Source organism: Tinamus guttatus, unplaced genomic scaffold, assembly GCF_059628265.1.
Source record: "Tinamus guttatus ecotype Peru unplaced genomic scaffold, ASM5962826v1 Tinamus_guttatus_pri_ptg000618c, whole genome shotgun sequence".
Taxonomy (NCBI): domain Eukaryota; kingdom Metazoa; phylum Chordata; class Aves; order Tinamiformes; family Tinamidae; genus Tinamus; species Tinamus guttatus.
In genome coordinates, this window is record NW_028289152.1 from 715,312 (window position 1) to 735,014 (window position 19,703).

The 19,703-nt window shown below is 48.1% G+C and overlaps 1 protein-coding gene across 1 annotated transcript; it reads right to left on the reverse strand.

Moving 5' to 3' along the window:
* Nucleotides 1-1,544: 1,544 nt before the first annotated feature.
* Nucleotides 1,545-10,474, reverse strand: LOC148592334 (olfactory receptor 6M1-like). Its single transcript, XM_088535171.1, has 4 exons — nt 9,547-10,474; nt 8,105-8,162; nt 1,858-2,020; nt 1,545-1,550 (listed from the first exon to the last, which is right to left on the reverse strand). Exons 1-4 carry the CDS (start codon nt 10,472-10,474, stop codon nt 1,545-1,547), a joined length of 1,155 nt encoding a protein of 384 aa, XP_088391297.1.
* Nucleotides 10,475-19,703: the final 9,229 nt, after the last annotated feature.

The window sequence follows — 19,703 nt, forward strand, 5'->3', positions numbered from 1 at the left end:
AGGATGAGCAAGCAAAGAAATATGTGCTGGGTGTCATCCTCACACATGTGATGTCTTCTTGCAAAGGCCTGCCTTCTTCAGGCAACATGAAGAAGACACACGTTTGCAAGACCTTGTCCTCACAGGGACTTGGCCCCTCCTCTATATCTGCAGGAGGTGCAACACAGCAGGGCACAAGCCCTCCAGGAGGCGGACAGTAGAGGTGGTTCAGGTCAGTCTCTTCCCTTCGGTAACATTACGGTGACTTGTGAAAGATAAATCTCACATAGAAATCGAGATTGGCTTCACCCCTCACCCAGCATTGTGTTTAAGCTGGAGGAGTGGACGACCTTGGAAGCTGTTTATAAATCATGGTCTTACTGAGATGTTCATCAGGTGCAGCCAATACCCCGACACCAAAACCTGCCTGTTTTGGTGCCTCACCATCTCTGTCAGGCTTTTCTACCTGTTACCTCCCCCTGAGCAGTTCACATCAAATATCTCAACCTGGCACAGGTGCACACAGTCATGAAAGCTCCTGTGTGTGAAAAGGAGTGTGGGAGCACATACCAGACTGCTCACCAGAAAAATGCAGGTGTTCTGGAAAAGGAACCAGGACATGGAGGGTGCAGAAGAGCAGGGCCCAGGTTGTTTCCTGTGTTGCAGGGACACACTGGGGAAGCTGCAGCAGGTCCATCCTCCCAGAGCAGCCCCTCACATCAGCTCTTCCCAGCACTGGCTCCTCACCCCAGCAGTGCTGTGGAAAATGGCCATCTCCATTCTCCTGCACGTCTCTCCATGCCCACCACGCTCTCAAAGACAGCGTGAGAGCCCTGGCACTGCAGTCAGTCCAACAGCTCCTGCTGCACCAAGGATAGAGCAACCTCCCCAAGCTCATGGCCTGGATCCAGCCTGTGGTCACTAGCAGATCATACTGGATCTATGAACTTGTCTTCTGGAGTCCACTAAGTTCACAGGCAGAGCTACAGACTCTTTTATTGATTTGGGTGTATTTTCAACTCCATCTTCTCAAGAAGATGTCTGATATGTGTCTGAGGAGATCCCCTTGTGTTTTAAAGGTGTCCTGCCCTTGTCACTACTCACAGGAATCCAACGGAAAGATAACCATAACACCACCAAGTTGTGATTTGCTCTTGGGCTGTATACACACACCAGAGCACAAGTGGAGAGTGTGGGAATGAGTAGAACAGCCCTGAAAAGAGAAAGTCCTGCTACTGGAAGTGGAAGTGTCTCCAGGAAAATTGCAGCCCAATGCAAAGACTGCAGCCAGGAAATTACTGCTGCAGCAATGAGGGCCTAGTCCTGAAGAGCAGAGGGTCTGTCCCCACAGGTTGCATCCAGGCTCTCCTCCTCTCCACTCCCACTCCACTGTGAGCAGTGGAGCACTGGAGAGGACAAAGACCAGCCCACGGAGACACAAGGCTGACACCCTTGCAGGAAGGAGCGTGAGATCACACCCTGACTCTGGCCAGGAGAGCTGTGCTCTCCTAAGGGACGTGGGACCTGTGCTCTCAGCCCATCTTGACTTGCCAGAGCCCTTGGTGTCATTGCTGAAAGAGACACCGCAAAGAGAAACCCTCTGCATTGCACTGAGTGCATCTGAGTGAGCTGAGACTAGCAGGTTATGAGGTCCCCACATCTCTGCTAATCGAGAAGTCTGTCTTTCTGCTTCAACAAGGTCTCTGGGTCAGAGTCAAAGGATTCCTGAAGACAAGTGGCATGAACCAAAATAAGTTTTCCTTTAATAAGAATGTAACAGGGAAAAGTCAGTAAGAAATGAACAACAGCCTTGATGCCAGCTACCCTGGGAATGAGGAGGAGATGCACATGGGACACTTACTGGTGCTCACATTGTACCTGCTGAAGCAATTTTCTCAGCGCATCCTTGAGTTCCTTGTTCCTCAAGCTGTAGATGAGGGGGTTGACTGCTGGAGGCACCACAGTGTAGAGAACAGCCACCCCCCGATCCAGGGATGGGGAGGAGATGGAGGGGTGCTTGAGGTAGGCAATCGTGATGGTGCTGAGGGAAAGGGAGATTACGGCCAGGTGAGGGAGGCACATGGAAAAGGCTTTGTGTCGACCCTGCTCCGCGGGGATCCTCAGCACAGCAGTGAAGATCTGCACGTAGGACAGCACAGCAAAAACAAAGCATCCAAATCCTAAACAAAGAGTAAATACCATGATAGCAGCTTCCCTGAGGTAGGAATCTGAGCAGGAGAGCTTGAGGAGCTGGGAAACTTGGCAGAAGAACTGCTCTATGACATTGCCTTGGCAGAGTGGTAGCGAAAATGTGTCGGCAGTGTGGAGGAGAGAAATGAGAAAACCACTGCCCGAGGCAGCTGCTGCCATTTTGAGACAAACTCTGCTTCTCATGAGGGTCCCATAGTGTAGGGGTCTGCAGATGGCAGCAAAGCGGTCATAGGCCATGATGGTGAGAAGAGAACATTCTGCTGAAAGCAGGAAAAAGAGGAAAAAGACCTGGACAGCACAGCCCAAGTAGGAAATGTCCCTAGTGTCCCACAGAGAATTGGCCATGGATTTGGGAACAGTGACAGAGATGGAGCCAATATCCAGGACAGAGAGGTTGAGAAGGAAGAAGTACATGGGAGTGTGGAGGTGGTGGTCGGAGACTATGGCTGTGATGATGAGGCCATTGCCCATGAGGGCAAGCAGGTAGATGCACAGAAATGCTGCAAAGTGCAAGAGCTGCAGCTCCCGTGTATCCACGAATGTCAGCAAGAGGAGCTCATTCAAGTAGCTGATGTTGGACACCTGCTGTCTTGCAGCACTGAGAGGGGCTGTGCAAGCAAGTAGAGATGTAGACACGTTAGTGAAGACTGCCATGAGCAGAACTTTCTCCTAACTCCTTTCCCTGCAGTAAACTGTTTATCTCTCCCCATCTCAGCAAAACTGCCACAGAGCTCCATGGCTTGAGCTCCATTTTGTGCTGCGTTTGCTGTGAGGACATAGAAATCATCTGGATTGCTTCAGCACTCTGAGTGAAACACTGTGATTCCTAGGAGCAAAAGGAGTCACTGTGATGCTAATGCAGGGCAAGGACAGCTCCTTGGCCATCCACCTTGTTCACTGCTGCCCTGTACTTGCACCTCTGAGGTTCAGGACCATTCCACTCATGTTACCCCAGGAAAAAAATGGCACCTCTGAGCACAGAGGAATCTAGTACCAAAGTGCACATCAGCAAACTCTGCCACCTTTCTCAGAGGATCTCATGTTCTGCAGGGTCGGTGTCTGAACTTCATCTGAAGCTCACACTGGCCAGACAGTCCCAGGGCAAGAACAGGAACAGCATGGACAAATGGTTAACACAGAGCAATACATTGATATTTCTGCTTAAAACGGAAGGGAGAAGGAGAGGGAGAGGATGCTGAGGATCTCATGAGTATGAGATCCTTCTCAAATGGAGACTGGACCTGGCCTGCAGGGGGTCTCTCCTTCCACCCAGAGCTTCTCCCTGCAGTCCCCAGGCAAGCTGAGTGTCGCCCCTTGCAGGCAGCAGAGTCACTGCCCCAGGCACACAGCACCCTGGTGTGGCAGGCACGCTCTGACAGTATGGCAAGAAATCCCTGCTCCAAACACCTCCTGCTCTGCACCAGGGAAATAAGGAGAGCCATCCTGGCAGATGCTATCGGCCATGGGATGTGGTAGCTTTAGAGGACTCCTCAGGGTACCTCATGGTCATTGCCTGGCAAGGGAGAGACTTACTGTGTTAGGGGCTATGAGGATTTCTTCACCATGGAGCTCTCAGACATCCTCCCACCTCTGAACATCTTTAACTTCTTTCTGTCTCATTTGTCTCGCTCATTTTGCTTGTCTCAAGTTGGCACCTGTAGGAAATGCCCGCAGCTCTGCTGCTCTCTGCGGAGAAGCTTCTTCTGAACACACTGCTGCCAGGTTACCATGAGCTCCACCCCAGGAGCCTGGCCATGCTCCCGAGAGTGGCACAGCTGGAGGCGTGACTTGATTTCTCCTCTTGCTACCTCTTCGTCCTCCTGGGAAATGGTCATTGAAGCAGACTCAACTAATTATCTATGGTCTCCTGAAACACAAGATCAGACTGAAGCCAGCATTAGAAATTGTATCATCAGAGGATGGTTATCTAGGACAGATGGAACTATCCCACTCTGGGAGGCTCTATGCCCACCTCTTACCTATGTAGCCAACTTAGATGGGGGCAAGGAGTGAGTTCATTTACCCATCCTTCAGATGAGTCAGCCTGGGCATCTCATGCCAGGTTTTGAAGCCCTGGGGTGGAGCAGGATTCAGATCCCTTTTGTGCACTCTGCAAACTCAGAAGCGGCTCTGAAAGAAGTGGCTCTCCTCTTGCCAAAACTAATGTGTGCATAACACATATTGTTGTCTAAATTCTTATTATAATCCCTCGAGATTGAAGGTCAGTTACTCACGTGCAAACACAGAATAGCACAAGGAATCACAGAATGGTTGAGGTTGAAAGGGACCTCTGGAGATGACCTAGTCCAACCCCTATGCTCAAACAGGGTCACCTAGAACATGCTGCCCACAGTTGAGTCCAGGTGGCTTTTGAATATCCTCAAGGAAAGGAGACTCCACAACTCCATACCTGTTCCAGTGCTTCATTACTGTCACAAGAAAGAAGTTTTTCCTCAACTTCTGATAGAATTTTCTGTGTTTCATTTTGCGTCCATTGCTTCTCATCCTATCACTGGGCACCACTGAAAATAGCTTGCCTCCATCTTCTTGACAATGGCCCTTAAGATATTTGTGCATGCTGATAAGATCCCCTCTCAGTCTTTTTTTCTCTATGCTGAACAGGCCCAATTCTCCCAACCTTTCCCCACAGGAGAGATGCTCCAAACCTTTCATAATCTTCATAGCCCTGCTCCAGTAGTTCCCATGTCCCTCATCCTGGGGAGCCCAGAACTGGACACGGACACAGTATTCCAGAGGTGACCTCACTAGGATTGAGTAGTGGGGGAGGATCCCTCAACCTGCTGGCAAAATGCTTCCTAATGTACCCCAAGAAAGCATTGACCTTCTTTGCCACAAGAGCACCTTGCTGGCTCATGCCCAGCTTGTTGTCCACCAGGAACCCCAGGTCCCTCTATGCAGAGCACTTTTCCAGACAGTTGGCACCCATGGGGGTATTTCTCCCTAGGTGCAGGACCCTGCCCCTCCCTTTGTTGAACTTCATGAGGTTCTTCTCTGCCCATCTCTCCAGCCTATGCAGGTCTCCCTCAATGGCAGCACAGCTCTCTTGTTTCAGCCACTCCTCTCAGTTTTGAATCATCAGTAAACTTGCTGAGAGTGCCTTCTGTTCCTTCATCTGATCACTGATGAAGTTGAATAAAAGTTAGACCAAGTACTGACCCCTAGGGAGGGACTGTCACGGAACGAGTGGTGGTGAGGGTGAGTGACAGAATGCACTTCACTCCTGTGAAAGAAATAGTAATAGGTTTTATGGAAATGGACTCTGGCTTAACAAAATTATATGGCAATGTCACTTATTATTTACTGCCTCTTGCTCTCTATGCCAGCATTTCTCTGCTCTGAAGCAGGGCCATTGCACACATGATGTTCTTGGTTCTTTGTAACAGGTTTCACCTTGACCAGTCTGCGCTCTGTGCCACAACTGATGCTCTGCAGCCTAAATTTACGCAAAAGCATGCAGCCTGGGGCACAGATAGGAGGCGATGGAGAGGCAGGAGCTGTGCCACCTTGTTGGAATACCTGAGAAGTGATGGTCTCACTTGCATGAGTGCAGGGCTACAATGGGAGGGTAGAAGCTCATCAGAAAAGACCAACAAGGACGTTACCGATGGGGAGATGCCATTTGTGTGAAGGGGCAGTTGGAACATAAGGAGATATATCCCGTATTCCATGGGATATAGAAGGGGCTGAGTGCTTGTGGGTGAGCATCAGGGTGGCTTTGTGATGAGATTTACAGACCACTGGATCAGGGTGAGGAGGTTGATGCAAACATCTTCAAGCAACCTGAGAAAGTCTTTGCATCACAGGCCTTGATTCTTATGGGGGAAATTTATTTTTTCCAACTTTCAGTGAAATGAAGTAGAGAAGGTTTGTGGAGGGCCTGAGGACAAATTAGCATAGCTGTAAGACAGGAAAACAGGGGTGGTGCTCAATTGCATCTAGTACTCGCAAGCAAGGAAGAACTGATCAGGGATGTGATTAGCAGTGGAAACTTTGGCTGCAATGACCATGAAATAGTGGAGTGTGGAGTGCCAGATCCTGAATGGACTGAGGAAGGGCAGTAGCATCCTGCAGACTTGGACCTTCAGAGGAGCAGACTCGAGCCTCTTCAGGGGCGTGGTGGTGGAATCCCAAGGGAGACAGTTCTGAAGAGCAAAGGGGCTCAGGAAAGGCATTAGGTCTTTAAGGACAGCACCCACCAGACATAAGAATGTTCCATTCCCATAATCAGTAAAACCAGTAGATATTTCAGGACACTAGCCTGGCTAAACACTGAAGTCATGACTGACGTGCATTAGAAGTCTTCATGCAAGAGGTAAAAGCAGGAGCAGGCTGCAGAGGAGGAAGTCAGAAATACTGTATGGTGTGATGATGTACTGTTGGTGGAAGGGAAGTCAAAGCTCTTCTAAGATTGCCACTGGCAGGGGATTTCCAGGGTATGAGGAAGTGCAGTTACTACTGCTCTAACAGGGAAAGAATAACAAGGAACTCATGGGCTCACTGCTGAATGGGGCAAGGGCTTGAGTAACAGTAGATGTAGCTAGGTCTGAGGACCTTCTTAGATTCAGTCTTCACCAATAAGGTGCTCCAGGTTTTCTGCTTGATTCAGGAATCCGGATGAGAAAAGCAATGTGCAATGATGAGCAAAAGCAATGCTGAGAGAGGGATTATGTGCAAGAACTAAACCTATACACATTTCTGGAAATGATTGGATGGTATCTGTGGACACTAAGTTGGCCACTGTCATAGCAAGGCCACTCTCTTTCATCTTTGAGATAAAGGTTGTGGAGATCAAGGAAGATCTCAAAGACTATATATAAAAAAAGGAGTATGGTCTGCCTATCTTCAAAAAGGGCCAAAAAAACAACCTGAGGAACCGTGATCTGTTCAGTGTGATTTTGGTGAGGAGTGTGTCATGGAGCAATGTTTTTGGATCACATTTCTGGCCACATGAATGAGAAGATGTCTGGGAACAGTCAACATGGATTAACTGAAGGCAGATCACTCCCCAATGAACCGATTGTTTTCTGTGATAGAAATCCTAACCTTGTGTAGGAGCAGAGAGTTATGGATGCTATTTAACATGAATTTAGCAAGGGGGTTGACACTGTCCACCACAATACTCTTGGAGACAAGTAAGGATGTTATGATAGGATGGAGAGAGAACCAGATGGATAAAAAGATGATTGGATGATCAGGGTCAGAGGGTTTTGGTGAATGGGCTGTGTTGAACTGGAAGCTGGTGGCAAGCAGAGTATGCAGGGCTCTGTACTGCCACCTGTCCTGTCCAACTGGTTCATTCATGATCTGGAGGATGCAAATGTCATCACACTTGTAAATGTTACTTGATTAGGCGGAAAAGTCATATACGTGAGGACTGCCCTCCAGGTGGACCTCAGCAAGTGGGAGAAATGGATTGTCAGGAACCTCATGGAAAACAATAACAATAAGAACAACAAATTCTGGGTCCTGCACCTGGGATATACCATCACCTAGCAGTGATATGGGGCCTCTCAGACATGTCAGGAATGACTCAAGCTACCTGGCCAATCTTGAGGGCAATCAAAGCCAAGGGGGCACCTGATTTTACTAAGGTTAAAATGGGATGCCTATGTTCGGGCAACCAAATGCCTCCTTGGGACTTTTGGTCCTATTTCTGACTATTTTACATAGCTTGCAGTATCACTTTCTCTATAGGAATCTCTTGAGGACAATTCTCACTTCCTTTTTTCTGAGGTTACAGATGACAGGATGGGGGTCCCAACTGTATAAACCAGGGCAAAGTATTCGGCAACGTCTGAAAAGCCCCCTTTCAGCATTGTAAGTATCAGCCATGCCTGAGCCAGAGTCACCACTGCAAGGTATAAGCACCAGGTGGAAAAGGCTCCATGTTTACCCACAGCTGAAGGCCTTTTCAGAACCAGTCTGAATGATTTTGGCATAAGGAATAACTGCTAGGAAAAAGGGAAGGGTGCCGAACACCAAGATGATGATGTACAACATCACTCAGCTCCAGAAGCGTCAGCCCAGGCTAGTTCCAATCTGGGGTCGTGTGAGTGAATGGCATGGGGTGCAAGGAAGTCAAAGGGAACACCTGATAGGTCTGTCCTGCCTGCTCTGGTAGGACGCTCCCCCATGTCTTGAGCACCAGACTGACACAGAGACCTCCACTCATAATGAGAGAATGATGCAGGGAGTCATTTTTGGCCACACAGGAAGATCCCAGGACATGGCAGCCAGGAGAAGGCTTTTGATGTTGCTCAGTAAAACCACAAAATGCGTCTGGGAAGCACAGTCAAGGAAGGAGAACTTGCCAACTTCTGCCAGAAAATCCAACATCATTTCTAGCCAAGTGACTGATGAATCGAGGACGAGAACAGCTGCTTATGATATACAATTACAAAAGCATGCACATTATCCAAGTGAAACCCACAGGGTAGTTTTCCTAAGAGAAGACTTTAATTCACAAACACACAAAGTTTTAATATTTCTTTGTTTGTTTTCCTGGAATACTTACTTTTTTTTTTCTTTTTCCTTTTTTCTTTTTTTTTTTTGTGTGTGTATTTTTGGAGTTCTAGCAATGCCAAATCTCCGAAATAAAAATAGGGTTTTAGGAGGGGAAAGTGGTCAGCATCTGATTCTTAATCTACCTACCTATGCATATGAATGTGTAGGAAGACTGGAATTTTTACTCATTGTTCCCATCCTTTCCTTAAAAGAGAATCTTTCTATTACAGGCACAGATCTGACTTTGAATTCTTCCATCTCACTGTTCAGTTTCTCCCTCTCTTTCTGGCACTCCTCAGCATTTATTCTCTTTCTGCATCTAATTTTTGAGAGCCTCCCATCTTATTCCTATCAGCTATAGCTTGTACTTCAAAGAAGAAGCATTAAATGATGTTACTCTCCAGCAGAACACTTTATTTGAAACTTGAAAACTTCATTTGAAAACATGATTATATGAGGAAAATTTAGTAAAACTAGTAATAAAATATTGGCAGCCATTTCTTTTCACTTTACCGCTCCATTTTGAGTAGTCTTTCTGTTCCTTTCAGTCTTAAAGCCTTTTGTTCTGATTGGGAGACTGTTTTGTGCCCAACAACCACATAGCACCACACAGACCTCCATCACTGCCTAAAGTGCAGGAGAATATTGGTGGGGCCTGACACAACAATGCTGCCGTGAAGCTGACCTTTGAGACGTGCTATTCCTCAACATGGGCTGTAACGGACCACATTCTGACGGAAGACACCATGAATGCTGAGATCCTGTTGAGATTTGTCAAGGATTGACTTCCTACAAGCCACGATGATTCTCATGGCTTTCTGGCCTCCTCACCAATCCCCAGGCAATGATGCCAAGCATTTTTCCAGGCTTCTTTCATTTGCTGATTCCTTAGGCTGAATATGAAGGGATTTAAAAGAGGAGTCACAATGCTGGAGAGAACAGAGAGGATTTTGTTGAGGTGTCCAGGGTTCGCGTGGGAAGGCCTGACACAGATGAAGATGGAGATGCCAAAACCCAGGGAGACAACAGTGAAATGAGAAGCACAAGTGGCAAAGGTTTTCTGCCTGCCCTGGGCAGATGGGATACGGACTATGGTCAAAATGATCCAGGTGTAGGAGAACACAGTCAGTGCCAAGGAGCCGAGGAGCAGGAGAATGGACACCACAAAATCCCTTAGCTCAGCAACCCAGATGTCCACGCAAGCGAGGTGTAGGAGAGGTGCACTGTCACAGAAGTAGTGGTCAATGACGTTGGGACCACAGTATGGCAGCTTGGCTTTCAGGATTGCTAATGGCAAGATCAAGACCACGCCACCCACCCACGCACCCAGGAGAAGCTGGCCACACACCCTTTCCATCATGATGGTGGGATACCTCAGGGGGTGGCATATTGCCACGTAGCGGTCATAGGACATGATGGCTAAGAGGATGAACTCTGTTGCAGCCAGGGAGAAATAAAAGTAGAATTGGCTAAAGCAGCCAGCAAAGGAGATGGTCTTCTTCTCTGACAGGAAGTTTGCCAGCATTTTTGGAACAACAGAGGAAGTCATGGACATCTCAATGAAGGACAAATTGCTGAGGAAGTAATACATGGGAGAATGGAGATGGCAGTCTGTATAGACCAGTACAATGTCAAGAGCATTTCCCAAGACAGTCACTAAATAAGCGAGCAGGAACACCACAAAGAAGATGATCTTCACCTCATAGCGGTTTGGAAATCCCACGAGAACAAACTCAGTCACGGGTGTGATATTCCCCATCCAAATGAGCTTTCTGTCATGGTGAGAGGAAGAGAGCAACAGAGTTTCTTTGAATATTCAATTCATTCATCCAAAAAAAAATCTTTCCTCACTACTTATATCTCCATTTCTCCATTCCTCCCCATTCCTCAAATATTTGTTATTCTTTCCTTCAAAAAAAAAAAAAAAAAAAAAAAAAAAAAAGCAAGGCAGGGAGAGAGAGATAGATGTAGGATGCAGGTCTTTGCTGCCAAAGTTTGCTGCCAATTTGTTCCAGCAAATTGTGGAGAGATACAGAACAGAAGTGGATGCATCCTACATTCCCAGTTTATGTTGTAACAGCAGAGGAACTCACTTTCTAACAGAGTTACAGCATGGCCCAGAGAAGGACAAATACAAAGGAGCAATCCCATGATATATTAAGCCACAAGACTCAGAGTATTAGAGTAAAAAACATGTTTCACCCCTGCTGATGGTATAAGCAGAGCTGTTATATGTGGGCTCTGATAATCTGAACACCACAGCATGAGAACTGAAACACACATTCTGTAGTTTGTGCAAGCTCTAGCTGCTAAATCCTTCGGGAGCGAACCTAGTCATCTTGAGAAAACTGAAGCAGTTTATAACTTTGAAACCATCCAAAGCATGTTGTCCAGAAGATAAAGTTCAGGAGGAAGGCGGAAGTCTTCTTCTTACGTGTGTTTTTATTTTCTTTTTTAATTAATTATTTATTTTTAATGAAGACAGCACATTTCAGAGTGAGCCAATTATACCTGATAGACAGTCTTAGAAATGACATAGAGATGATAATTGGCTCCCTTAGAAACATTTGAACCTTGAAAGCTGGCAATTTCTGACTCAGGGGATTCAGGCAGACAAGTCTCACCTGAAGTTTGCAAAAGTAGAAAACTTTTCTTCTTTGTAGAGAACAACAGCATTGTCCAGTATTTCTGATGAAAAAACGATCACTTCAAGGGTCTTGTCTTTCAGAGAGACCATAGTAATGAGGAGAATCAGCTCACCTAATGGAGCTAATATGGAAGGATCCCACCATGGGTTTTTCCAAGATATGGTCTATCTATTTGAGGCTAGAATGCAGCTAGCTGAGGACTCGTATGTTAATGCTTTTCACATTCACTCTGATGAACACTAGAAGCAGATATCCTTAATGGCATATGGTGGTCTCCTGGGCAGTCCTCTTGTGCTCTTGGACACAAAGAAAATATTTTTTTTGTATGTATCTTTGTTGTGCTACCCTCATCAATAGAAAAAAGTCTCTGGTTTGATGCTGTTAAGGCTGAGGCTGTATGTCCCAGCTTGCTGTATGACAGCCTCTAGGGACATTTGAGAGTGTGAATTTGTTGGGGAGGTCTCACAGAACTCTCCTATGTGACAACAGCCAATACAACTGGAGTGCATCCTGGGACACTTACTTGGCAATGTGCTCATCTTCTCCCTCTGAGGGGGTCCTATTCCAGACAGAGGCCTGGAGAAAGATGGTGGCCAGCATGTCAAGGGGAGTTGCTACTGCCTCAGACTCACAGATGGCAAGGCCACATTTTGAATACTGATCCCAGTTATGGGCCTCCAGACCAGGAGGCATGAGGGAAACTTTGGAGAATCCAGCAGGAAATGGTAAGGTGCCAACTGCAAAACTCCATTGAGGCAATATTGGGGCATCAGATCTTTTCTAGTGCGGCAAAGAGGAGGCTAAAAACACTGCATCAGAAGGTGCTAGGAGACGTGTCCAACATCCTTTCAAGGCATCTCTCATCTATGTCTATTGTCTTTATAATGCTTGGAGGTGAGGGGAGAACTGAGATGATGGGAGGAAAGCAAACTTTGCACCCACCATCAAGAATGACCATAAGGATGATGTGCGAACTAAAGCTCAATTAAGCTCAGTGTGGTGCTTAGGAAATTCTTGGAGTCCTCCTGGAAGATATTTCTGGGCAAATAAAGGAAGAACAGGCAGCGTGGAGTGACCAAGGTTACATCCTACCCATCTGGCCTCCCTGCCTGCTGGACCTATGTGTCTTACATGATGCAAAGACTAGATTTGTGGAGGAGATCAAGCACTGTAAGTCATTTTCTGTTTACTTGAAGAAGGGATTTGACATGACGTCCAACAATCATTTTGTATTCATGTTAGGATGTCATGGTCTGAATGGTTCTCTTAGTTTTGGTCTGGATGGTCCTCTTAATTTTATCATATCAGAGGTGACAGAGTGCTGCCATCATGTTGGCAAATGTCCTGGAGGAGAGGGGATTGTAGGTAAGTTCGAGGGCATAGATGCTATCCAAAGGGACCTTGACAGGCTGGAGGAATGGGCCAACAGAATCCATATGAGTTCAAACAGGGACAAATGCAAACTCCTGCCCTTGGAAGGAACAGCCCCCTGCTGTGATCCAGGCTATGGATACCTGGCTGGGAGCAGCTCTGTGGGGAAGGCTCAGTGGAAGATCCAGATGGACCTGAAGTGAACATGTGCCCTGGCAACAGTGCCATGTGCCCTGGCAACAAGGATGGCCAAGTGATCACCCCACTCTGTCTGCACTCATTAGACTACATATGCAATTCTACCTCCAGTTTTGGCACCCTCAGTCCAGGGAAGATGTGGATTAACAGGATGGAGTTCATTGAATATTCACCAAAGTGTTCAGGAATTTTGAGCCTGGGAAGAGAGGTGGAGGAAATGGGACTCATTCAGTGTGGAGAAAGGAAGATTCTGGTGCATCTCAGAGCAGCCTTTCAATACCAATAGGGACATTTTTGAGAAGACAAAGTAAAGCTCTTCACAGTGGTGTATGGTGGGAGGAGGAATGGCAATGGACATAAACTGAAACAAGAAAGCTCTCAAGAGGCAGTCCAGAGAGGCTGTGTGGTTTCATTCCTTCATAGACAGGACTTGATGAAACTCTTGAGCAATTTCTCCCTGTCTTTGAGCAGGAACACTTGGATCTCCTTCCTGCCTTTGACCCATCACTGGAACATCCCAGCATAAGCTTTGTTCAGTCCCACAATACCTATAAAATGTCCTCAACAAATTCTACACAGTCCCACATAGCTGCTTCAATATCCCACAACGAATTTGCTCTTTTCCAGGAAACCTCAGATAATTTGATCTCCTTGTGACTGGTTGCACAGTAGTACTTGTCCCTGTGCAGAGAGGCAGTAGAAAGTTTAATAAACTCAATGCCCATCAATCAGTGATCCAAGAGCTCTGGTCTCTGTTACCCAAATGTTGAAGGATTGGGTTGCTGTTATTCATTTTATTCAGGGTTACTACGTGTTTTACTCATGCCAACCAGGAGCCTTTTGGAATTCACCCAAGGAAAGGGCTTCAGAGTCCTTCACCTGGGGTGGAAGAAACCCAAAGGCCCCCTGCAAAAGGTAGATTTGGGGCCGATTGGTGAAAGAAGAATCATAGAATCATAGAATCATAGAATGCTTAGGGTTGGAAGGGACCTCTAGAGATCATCTAGTCCAACCCCCCTGCATACGCAGGGACACCTAAAGCACGTGGCACAGGACTGCATCCAAGCGGGTTTTGAAGATCTCCAGAGAAGGAGACTCCACAACCTCTCTGGGCAGCCTGTTCCAGTGCTCTGTCACCCTCACTGTTAAGAATTTTTTCCTTAAGTTCCTATGGAATTTTTGATGTTTCAGTTTCCGGCCATTTCCTCTAGTCCTATCAGTGGCCACCACTGAAAAGAGACCAGCACCGTCCTCTGCACTCCCTCCCTTGAGGTATTTATATACACTGATTAGATCCCCTCTCAGCCTTCTCTTCTCCAGGCTGAACAGGCCCAGCTCCCTCAGCCTCTCCTCATAGGGCAGATGTTCTAGGCCCCTGATCATCCTTGTAGCCCTGCGCTGGACTCTCTCCAGCAGCTCCACATCCCTCTTGTACTGTGGAGCCCAGAACTGGACACAGTACTCCAGATGCGGCCTCACCAGGGCTGAGTAGAGGGGCAGGATCACCTCCCTCGACCTGCTGGAGACGCTCTTCTTAATGCAGCCCAGGATCCCATTGGCCTTCTTGGCCACGAGGGCACACTGCTGCCTCATGGTCAACTTGTCGTCCACCATGACACCCAGGTCTTTCTCCGCAGAGCTGCTCTCCACAAGGTCGGTCCCCAGCCTGTACTGGTGTCTGGGGTTATTCCTTCCCAGGTACCGAACCTTGCACTTGGCCTTGTTGAATTGCATGAGGTTTTTCACCGCCCAGTTGTCCAGTCTGTCCAGGTCCCTCTGGATGGCAGCACAGCCCTCTGGGGTATCGGCTACTCCTCCCAGTTTGGTATCATCAGCAAACTTGCTGAGGGAGCACTCTGTGCCATCATCCAGGTCATTGATGAATAAATTGAACAGGACTGGACCAAGGACTGACCCCTGGGGGACCCCACTAGCCACAGGCCTCCAACTAGACTCTGCACCACTGATCACCACTCTCTGGGCCCTGCCATCCAGCCAGTTCCTAATCCATCTCACTGTCCAATCATCTATCCCACACTTCCGGAGCTTGCCCAGGAGGATGTTGTGAGGGACGGTGTCAAAAGCCTTGGTGAAGTCGAGATAGACGACATCCACCGCTCTCCCCCCGTCCATCCAGCCGGTCATTTCATCATAGAAGGCTATCAGGTTAGTCAGGCAAGATTTTCCCTTGGTGAATCCATGCTGACTACTCTTGAGCACCTTCTTGTCCTCCATGTGCCTGGAGACAACAGCCAGTATGAGCCGTTCCATCACTTTTCCGGGGACGGAGGTGAGGCTGACTGGCCTGTAGTTGCCTGGGTCCTCCTTCTTGCCTTTTTTGAAGACTGGCATGACATTGGCCTTCTTCCAGTCTTTCAGCACGTCCCTCATTCTCCAGGATCTTTCAAAGATGATGGAGAGCGGCTTAGCTATGACATCCACCAGCTCCCGCAGCACTCTGGGGTGCATCCCATCAGGGCCCATGGATTTGTGGGTATTGAGTTTCCTTAGGTGCTCTCTGACCCAATCTTCAACTACCCAGGGCAAGTCTTCCTCTCTCCAGGCTTCTTCTCTTGTCCCTAGGGCCTGCGGCTCTAAAGGGCTGCCCTTGGTAAACACCAAAGCAAAGAAGGCATTCAGCAGCTCTGCTTTTTCTGTGTTATTTGTAACCAGGGTGCCCATCTCATTTGCCAGCGCACCCACGTTTTCCCTGATCTTCCTTTTGCTGTTCATGTATTTGAAGAAGTTTTTCTTGTTATTTTTAACGTCCCTTGCCAGATTGCGTTCCAGCCGCGCCTTAGCTTTCTTTGTCACATCTCTGCATTCCCTGACTACATTCCTGTACTTCTCCCAGGGGGCCCGTCCTTTTTTCCACATTCTGTATATCATCGCCTTCTGCTTGAGCATTGCCACAAGCTCCTTGCTCATCCATGCAGGTCTCCTGCCCCCTCTGCCTGACTTCTTATACACAGGGATGCACTGTTGCTGGGCGTGGAGGAAGTGCCACTTGAAAACTAACCAGCTCTCTTGGGCCCCCCTACCTTCTAGAGCTATAGCCCATGGGATTCTTCCGAGGAGGTCCCTGAAGAGGCTAAAGTTGGCCCTCCTGAAGTCCATTGTTGAAAGTCTACTTACAGCCCTGCTACCTCCTCGTTGGATCCTGAACTCCACCAACTCATGGTCACTGCAGCCGAGGCTACCCCCCACCTTAACATCTCCTACAAGTCCCTCCCTATTTGATAGCATGAGGTCCAGTAGCCTACCTCTCCTCGTTGGCTCCTCCACAACCTGCGTCAAAAAGTTATCGTTGACGCTCTGCAGGAACCTCCAGGACTGTTTGTGCCTAGCTGTGTTGTCCTTCCAGTTGATGTCGGGGTAGCTGAAGTTCCCCATGAGAACTAGGGCCTGTGACTGTGAGGCAATAACCAGCTGACTACAGAAGGCCTCATCAACCTCCTCATCTTGGTCAGGTGGCCTGTAGCAGACACCCACCACAGTGTCTCCCACATTAGCCTGCCCTCTAATTCTTACCCACAAGCTCTCAACTCGCTCATCCTCCACTCCCAGGTTGAGCTCCATGCATTCCAGTTGCTCTCTCACATAAAGAGCAACTCCACCACCTCGCCTTCCCAGCCTGTCCTTCCTAAAGAGCACATAGCCTTCCATGGCAGCGCTCCAGTCGTGTGAGCTATCCCACCATATCTCTGTGATTCCAATGAGATCATGACGCTGGGACCGCACACAGATCTCCAGTTCGTCCTGCTTATTCCCCATGCTTCGCACATTGGTGTACAGGCATTTCAGGGAAGTAACCAAGCCCGCAGGTTTCCCAGGAGGGGTGAAAGAGGATCCTCTGTGATTATTTCCTATCCACAATTTTCCACTACCATAGTCCCGCTGGACGCCATCTGACCTAGGCTGCATGCTACTGTTCACCGTGTCTGTGTGACACTCCCCTTCCCCCTTCTTGTCTAGTTTAAAGCCCTCCTAACCAGGTTGGCCAGCCTTTTGGCAGAGACATGTGCCCCTCTTGCTGAGATGGATCCCATCATTTCCCACTAGCTGGTGGTTATAAAACAGAGTCTCATGGTCATAGAAGCCAAAACTCTGTTGCCAAGTCCAGCGGCGCAGCCAGTTGTTAATCTGCCATAACCACCTTTTCCTCCTTGAATCCATTCCCCTCATTGACAGGATAGAGGAGAACACTACCTGGGCTCCCGTACCTTTGATGGTCATCCCTAGGGCTCTGAAGTCTTGCTTGATATCCCTCAGTTTCCCCATGGCATCATTAGCGCCCACATGGAACAGTACCAGAGGGTAATAGTCAGACTCCTGAACAAGCCTTGGGAGCCTTTCTGTGACATCCTTTATTCGGGCCCCTGGCAAGCAGCAGACCTCTCTGGATGAGGGGTCCGGTCTACATATCGGTGCCTCCGTGCCCTATAGCGTGGAGTCATCCACGACGATCACCCGACGCTTCTTCCGGGTGCTCCTTTTCTCCTTAGGGGGAGCAGCCTTGCAGCATGGACCAGACTGCCTCTCTGTAGACAACCCCCTAGATGGGCCTTGGTTCAAGGCCTCCTCTATCTGATCCCAAGTTCCAGGGCCTCGTACCTGTTGGATGTGGTCACAGGTGTAGGTGAGGTGGGCCGTGGAAGGGATCTTCTGCCAGCTCGAGTGGGGACCTGTTTCCATTGTTGATCGTCCCTGGATACTGCTAATTCTGCCCCCTCTGTCCTATGGCAAGAGGGTACTGGATTTTCTGACTGAATCGGGGGGTTCTCTGAATGGCTTTCCTGGGAAGACTGCAGAACGCAGCTCCACAAGTCTATTTCTTTTTTCACATTCCCTGATGGCCCTCAGCCATTCTACCTCCTCCTTTAGCTCCGCCACCCGGCTGAGCAGGTCGTCCACCTGCTCACACCTAAGGCAGGCTGTGTTTTTGCCACTCCGCGGTAACATGGAGAGGCTCAGGCATTCCCCACAGCCAGAAACCTGGACCGCGGCATGTTTCTGTGGTGGTTCAGTCTGTGTCGCCACAGCCTTCCTAGTGGAAGCTCTCTGCCGAGTGGAGACCATGTCTTTATCTAATCTCCCACTGCTGGAAGAGTCCAGGGAAAAGATTCTTATCCACACCTGGGGGGAGACTCCCTGACCCCTGCCTGCACAAACTGCCGCGCTAACTGGCGCTCCAGGCGCTCCTGGTCGCTTGCGCTCCCTGGGGGCAGCTTTTGAATTCCCGCCTGCCCTGCCGGCTCCGCCCCCACTGAGTCAGAGCCGCCTCAGGCTGGGAGCTCAGCACTGCCCACACGGGGGTCGGCGCTGGGGCTGCTTCTCACTCTGTTGTTCGCCTCTAGACAAGGAGCTCCGGGACGAGCGTCCGCTCCAGAGCCCTGCCCTTCGAGATCATCTCTCTCTTTTCCACCAGTGGGATTGCACAAATGGAGAGGGTCAAGTCAGGCAGCAGGATGGAACTAGACTCCTGAGGAAGGCAGGCTAGGACAGCAAGGAAGTAGAGAGGGCTTTGTGGAATTATGTGGCTGGAGTGCACAGATCTTTGCCTTGGAGCAGGTCACATGCCAGTCAACAGCTTTTAGTAGGGGTAAGAAGGAATACCAGTACCATCATGCTGTGGTGTGCATTTTTTACAGGCTGCCTGAGGCCAAAGAGGCGGTACCTGAAAACTTCTCTAGGCAGCTGGAGGAAGTCTCATGGTCCCAGATAATGGTTCTTAAAGAGTGGGGCAACACTGTTTTGCTGGCCTGGATGGCAGGATGGAGCACACTCTGAACATGTTTCTGGACAACTTATAATTGGGTGATTCCCCAAGCAGTTTCATCCAGCTTCTTCTGCTTTGAGAATGGGGTTGGACGAGATGATGTCCACAGGTCTCCATTCATATAGAGCATGAACAGAGAAGAAATGTCTGAATTTAAATATAGTAGCTCCTCAGAATAAAATTTCTCCATTCTGAATGACAGTAGGAAATATGTGAAAAATAACTGTACATATAATACAACTGTAATTTATTTTAATTACTCCGTCTTGCTTTATTTGGGTTTGATCAAAAATCCTGAATTGATCAAAATCCTTCTGTATTAATTGGCAGCTACTTCCTTAAGGAAAGCAGGTGGGAGTTGGCTCGTATGAGCTGTAACATTCAGCTACAGACTCAAGTGGAAAGAAAAGTTTAAGTTTTAACAAGAATGATGTAAGTCCCCAGTGGCTGATGAGAGAAATTGTGGGGTTGGGGAGGTGAGGAGCAAGGTTGTCCATACATAACTCATATCAAAAATACTTTGATATTGTGCTTTTCCGGCACATCAGGATTTCTTTGGAGACACTCTAAAACAATATGAACTGGAGAATATTGATATAACTTCTTCTGTAAGCTGAAAAATAAATCAAACTTAAGAAGCAGAAATACTATTTTTTTTACATGCTCAATGAAATCTTTCTTTTAAATACACTCTGGAGACTTGTCAAATTAGCCACAGAAGAACTGAAGAAAATTGTGGGAGTAACATGGGTTGTTAAGGCTTTTGTCATTCTAATGATGCCTCTGATGTATTTGTTGCTGAGTCCATGAACCTCAGCTACGGAGACGAGGCTGAACAAACTTCTCAAGAAGTTAAAATCAGAATCGAATGTCAAAGTTTCTTGGAGCATTAATGGGTCGCACTGAGGGCCATTACCAACAGAGCTTCTCCAGGGACTGATTAGAGTGAGAAGCTGGAGGCACTGATTGCTGGTAGCTAAAGGCAATGTGCA